The 5,998-nt window shown below is 34.8% G+C and overlaps 1 protein-coding gene across 4 annotated transcripts in view; it reads left to right on the top strand.

The window, feature by feature from the left end:
* Positions 1-5,998, top strand: part of LOC117101146 (voltage-dependent calcium channel subunit alpha-2/delta-3-like) — a 108,473-nt gene that overhangs the window by 93,076 nt on the left and 9,399 nt on the right. For 3 of the 4 annotated variants that reach the window (XM_033241026.1, XM_033241027.1, XM_033241024.1), the window contains 4 exons: positions 921-969; positions 2,410-2,513; positions 4,381-4,480; positions 5,503-5,694. In XM_033241026.1, coding sequence (XP_033096917.1) covers positions 921-969; positions 2,410-2,513; positions 4,381-4,480; positions 5,503-5,694 — 445 coding nt within the window. The remainder of the gene's footprint in view (positions 1-920; positions 970-2,409; positions 2,514-4,380; positions 4,481-5,502; positions 5,695-5,998) is intronic. The other variant, XM_033241028.1, reaches the window with a different exon arrangement.

The following is a 5,998-nucleotide window of genomic DNA, read 5'->3' as shown; positions in this document are numbered from 1 at the left end:
TCGTGAGCAATATGGACCGCAGAATCCCCGTCGTTCAAGCAGAGCGCGTAAACCTAAGATGATGTTCTCATATTAGTATTAAAGTTTATGTTCCTCCCATTAACATTGAACTTTACACTTAGTGGGGAGGTGTTGTGCACTGAGAATTAAGTTAACTGTTAGTGTGCCACCTATCGGTGCATCGTCGTTGACGACCATCTTACAATACAGAAAGTTTGCTGTGTTTTTGTTTGTGTTGTTTGAGTTCCGGAATTAAAGTAACTCACGCTGTTTAAAACCTATGTGTGTTATTTATTTATTGTTCTAAAACCTTCCAAGAACATAACATTTTCCAAAATATTAGAGTAGCTTGGGTGATGTTAATTTCATTATGTCAAGGGTATGTTATATATATATATATTGTTGCATTCAATCATCCATTTTTGTTAATTCAGTTAATATTCATTTTCGAAGAAAAAAAACTGTTAGGGGCCAACAAAGAAAGATTTTATGATTGAAAATGGTAATATTGTGCTTTTAGACTCTGATATATAAACCTTCACGATAATTTTGGTTTGTTTTAGAAAATTAATATTTTTAGTCTGACAGTACCAACACGAGTTAAATAATAGGAGTTACAATAATTAATTAATATTCTTTTCTTTAATATAATTTGTTTGAATGTGTCTTTATACTGTTTTCCCTGAACCATGGTTGAATAATAATAGTTTAGCAGGGTTAAGCAGGGCAGGGTTCATCCCTGCTCAGCAGGGGCACTGCTGGTGCCAAAACTGGTTACAAGCCCCATTAATTAATTTATCATAATTTTTAAATTTTTATTTACATTTTTAAGGGAAACAAAACACAATATAGTTTTGCATTGCAATATTTCCATATTGTTCCAGATTAGGCCTTACGTTGCACCCATTTTTTCTTTATAGCAATTGAAGGGAACTTTTTTGATGGAAATCTGACAATTGCAAGGCGCTGGTAAGATTTTTATTTGGTTTTTATAGAAATAGTGTTAGCATCAAGCTTTTTAATTAACAGCCATACAAAGCCCTCAAAATTAGGTCGGCAAAAATAAAATGAAAATCACCGGCGCTATAAAATCAACGCTGGCTATACGTCGGCAGTTTTTAGTTTCTGCTTAAGCCCTGAAATCAACCCATGCTGACCTGTTATAGCTGTGATTATGTCTTTTCAAGTCACCCAATCAAGCTGGAAAGCCTAGTCTACGTACTGATGTTCAAATTCACAACTAATTTTTGATAAAATAAAATTTAAACTTCTACAAACCGAACAAACAGTTAATAAACAATGATTTCCAGACGAAATAACGCAATAATCATCCCTGTCTGTTAATTAACAACTAGGCCTAGCACAACACCATGTGAATGACTTGTCGTACAGCTAGCTCAGTCCCAAAAGCATTGCCATAGAGATTATCTATTGATTAAAATGACACACCAGTAAGCCAATCGTTAATGTTAGATTATGTGAAAGTTAATGTATGCCTTCCATTGTTTATAAAGTGCATTATCACCTAGGGCCAATCCTTAAAAATCGATTTCAATCAATTCCTGAAATGAAGTCGGAATTTCAAGTTCCGACTTCTACGATCGCTGACTCTTTTCAGTAGAATTTTCGGATTCGGATGTCGTAGATTCATCGCTGTAAAATTACAAATGCATAGATACTCATTCCTCAAAAACATGTTGCTAATTACGGAGGAAATTTGTAGAGAATGAAATTCTTTTTAGATTAATTTAGATTAGATTGTTAAAAAAAAACCACAAGGGTTTCTTATTTATTTTAATAAATCTGTTTAATTAAAAATGAATCAGTTTACAATGAGCTTGTTCGTGTCTGCAAGACATCCATGACCCACGAAACAATTAACCAATTAGTGGGCAGAGTTTAGGAGGCACAACGTAATGTTTACATGAAGAATGTGTTGTGTTAAAAAAAAAAATGTCAGACCGAAAATGCATGTAAAAACAATATAAAAGCATGAAACACACAATCCAGTTTGTTTTTATTCACATTTTCTCATAATACAACATAAAAAGACATTAAATAACTTGCTTTTAATTAAGAATAAAGTTTCATATTGTGTTCACGGCGATCCTGTCGAGTCTACCACCACTGGTACTACTAGTACCAGCGTCGGCATGGGTTAGCTTTGGGCTAAGCCTAAAATCGTCACGTCAGCGATTTTTTCGTTGGCGTTGGCGGCTGGACGCCACCGTTTACATCAGTATTGCTGAATGTCGGCGTTAGTTTTGAGGGCTGCATACATTATAGATTGTGTCTGAACAACACCAGGAGGTATATTAAATTGATATCGAATTTTATTGTTGTATGCAAGTAGCACCTTAGATTCTAAGTATGAATGAATATTTTAAGCCATATATTTTTGTTTTATAGGCCCTACTGCTCTTGGACTACAGAAGAAAACAAGGAGGAGAGAAAGGATTCATTAGTGACACGACTTTTCCATGCTGTCTTGGAAAGCAAGCTGGACGAAGATTGTAAGATTATAAATATCTGACATTTGACGTTTAAGCCAGTATCACACATTGCAATTTGCTATGCCAGGCTGCACTTCAACACATCATGTCTATGACACAACATAATGTAACATTGGCGTATGCCTTCTTTACTTCTTTGGAAAATGTTCAAATGTGTTTCCGATTTGCATGCCTCCACTGTTGTACTTATCAGTAGACTCGCACCAACCACAGATACGCCAGCTGTTTGTACCCTTTTCACACTGTGCCTACCCACAAATCAGCATCATCAACTATTTTTTCTTCCGTTTCTTGCTTCAACAAACAGAAAATAATGATTTTATCCAAGGTTGGAGATTAAATGCACAGAAGGAGACTGAAGGTCATAATAAAATTTGAGGCTGAGTGACCAGCCCTAGATCTTTGCTCAGTTGATTAAACTATTGGTAGCCACTGGGTTTTTGCTGAGCCGTAAGGTCAGCTTGTTAACATTTTGGAGGCCATTGGTGCAACGGTTGTGGCTCTGACTCTCAACTTTGAGGATGCGGGTTCAAAACCTGCATTGTGCAAGTAGCTTGTGTCTTGCACAGGCACTTTATCTACATTTGTCTCTCTGTTCACCCAGGAGTATAAGTGGGTACCTAGGATCTAATACCAATGGTTTTTCTAGCTGCTTATATAATTGTGCTCCCCTGGGTGCTGAGGATGTATCCCATAGGTGCTTGATCCAGTGAGTGAGGGTAATAATGTACACTGCATAAGAGAGGCAGTTGATTGCAATATGCGGTATATAAATGTTGCATTTAATATTATTATTAATCACCTTTTTACAACTGGTTTAATTCTATCCGCTACTCTCCTTGTGTTTTTGTGTTTCAAAAAATTCAACGTCTTTCAGATAAGACTTTCAAGTTGCTGATCCCATATGCTGTATGACCCCTGTGCAAGTTAAAAAACACAATACACTCTTCAAAAAGGAGTAGTGGATTGTCTCCCTGTGTACTGTCCAATGACCACCACAAAGGCCTCACTGGATGCAAATAAGTGTTGCACTTTCATGAGTTATGTTCAAAAACTTATGCTACTGTACGTTTCCTTATTACTAGAAAAAAATGTATTTTATACAAAACACACCCTCCTGAGTGATCTTCCACATAACAGACTATTTTAGACAGATAAAAAAAACCCATAAAACAGCAAACGGCCAAATGACAAAATAAACTAAGCATCCACTGGAAGGAATCCCAATATCTGCAGACGGATCCATTTCGGCCTTCCAGGCCTCATCAGTGCAGCCAGGGTATAGTCCCAAACCAGCTTAGTCCCACGACCACTAATGATTACAGAGCCAAACCAAGGCAATATATATATATACACAGCCCAGGTGTGAATGCAAATAGTTGAATACAAGCTATGCGGCTCGGTTCCAGTAGGTATAAGAGACAGTATTTAAAAAACCAAAAAAGAAATATGAAAGTTTAGTTCCACTGAACATGAGTTACACTACAACATGAGTTAATATGAAGCAAGTCTAGGCCCTATGTCATAACAAACTAAACTGGGCCTCCAAGAGCCCTTGTTAATAATTTAGAATAAAGGAAATCTGTAAGAATTAATAAATAACCAGCCTTTTTTAAGTAATCTGAAACTCTGTAAGTAAAAGTTAGTTACCAGCTCATTGTCAGAGTTTCTTTATTGTTCACACTGTTAAAGTAGATACCTATAAATCTATAAACTATTCTATCAGATAAAATTGGTATTCTGATATCAGTGGCGTTTGCTGTTTAATTTTCTTTTCCGCATTCTTCTAGATAATGCTTTTTAAAAAAATCTGGCTTTTCTAAAGTGCTGGATTTTCATGATTTAATTTTTGGATTGTATTTTTTAGGTGATGCTGACATGATAAACCATTTATTATTTGATGTGAAAATCACAGAGAACATGCCTGAATATTGGAAGTCGGTTTACTCAGATGAGAACTATTCAGGGTAAGTCATAAGTATTGACTGCCGTCACTGGTACAGTAACTCTTAATTTTAGTTATTTTTCATTGTCTTTCTTTTGTTTCAACATGAACTTGGGAAATTAATTTTAGTATTTAGAAAATAGGTTTTAGTAGCAGTAGAAATGTTTATATTAAATGTGCTGGAAATATTTATGGTTTTTAATGGTGCACTTGGAGATATTAAACATGGTGGAAGTGTATATAAAGCATTTTTAATACCTGTTTATTTAAATGTTGTACCCATTTTCACAGAATTTATGTTAAAATCGGTACTGTTTTTCTTTAAATAATTTACTAGATATTTTTTTTAGCTACCGTAATTGTTTGTATATTTGGTACCTAATTGCTGGGTACATTAATATAAATAGAATAGCAATAATAATACTTAGCCCAGTTATTAACAACTACTTCAAAGTAATTTTATGTCTGTATAAATGTATCATTTGTCCTACGCCAATTGTTATGTCAGAAATGTTAAAATATGAAGAACTTGCAATCGTTACTGGCGATTGAATTCACCAACCAGATTGGTTTAGGTGATATGACACGGTGGTGGTTTTATGTGCACAATAACAAATACAATGTCTATATTGAGTATTTGATTGTGTTTTAATAAGGCCAAAAAAAAAATTTTTTCGTGTTGGCCACATTTTGGGAAAATCCAAAAATGGGTTGGTCGGTAGGAAAACTGTGTTTACGCTTAAAAAGTAGAAAGTACACAAATAATACAAAAATTTTGGATTCGCATCATTTACCATGCACCAAAATAGGCTAGGCCTTGGCAGCCCCCAGCTTAGTCTAAGGCTATTCCAGCCTTATTAGCTCATGAAAAAAAATATTTTTCCTTGTAGTAAAAAAAAAAATACCTAAAGTGCTGACCCTGAATTTTGTAAAATTTGGGTCAGTCAGGCGCAGCCAACACAATATTTTTTTTAATTTGGCCTAACATGTGCATGTGTTGTAGATTGTACTAAGCTTTGCACGCTCTTAATACTACTTTCACAGCTATTTCTGCTATCCTGGACCCCCATCCTCCTCATCATCCAACCTTACTACCCCAACATTATCATCTGTTGTCACTGAGGCATGGGACAGAATGACGCCTGTCTCACAGAATAAAACAGAGATTCGCTCTGCGAGAAGTGCAAGTGAAGAAAATATAGTTTGTGTTAAAATTAACAACCATTCAGCTACAGAGTAAGTTAGTGAGAAGCACACTCTGTGCACACAAACAGCCAACAAATAATTTTTTCTCCAATATAGTACATATAATGAAAAGTTTTTTTGCTTTTCCGTGTCCAACCCCATACAATTTATCCCTATAAATTCCTCTATTTAGTACTATAAATTCAATCTATGTTCTATTTACATAAATGTGCAAAAATGTACATCATGTTTATATGTTTAATTGTGTGATTGTTTTAAAAATATTGTTTAGGTTCTTTGTATTTTAAATTCTTTAAGTTTAAGTTCTTTTTGATTTACTTTATCAGATATATAT

The sequence above is a fragment of the Anneissia japonica genome, unplaced genomic scaffold (genome assembly GCF_011630105.1).
Source record: "Anneissia japonica isolate Jap-2015-1 unplaced genomic scaffold, ASM1163010v1 scaffold921_len549748_cov171, whole genome shotgun sequence".
Classification (NCBI taxonomy): domain Eukaryota; kingdom Metazoa; phylum Echinodermata; class Crinoidea; order Comatulida; family Comatulidae; genus Anneissia; species Anneissia japonica.
Note: the sequence above shows the minus strand (reverse complement) of the source record. Positions and strands in the feature narration are given on the sequence as shown.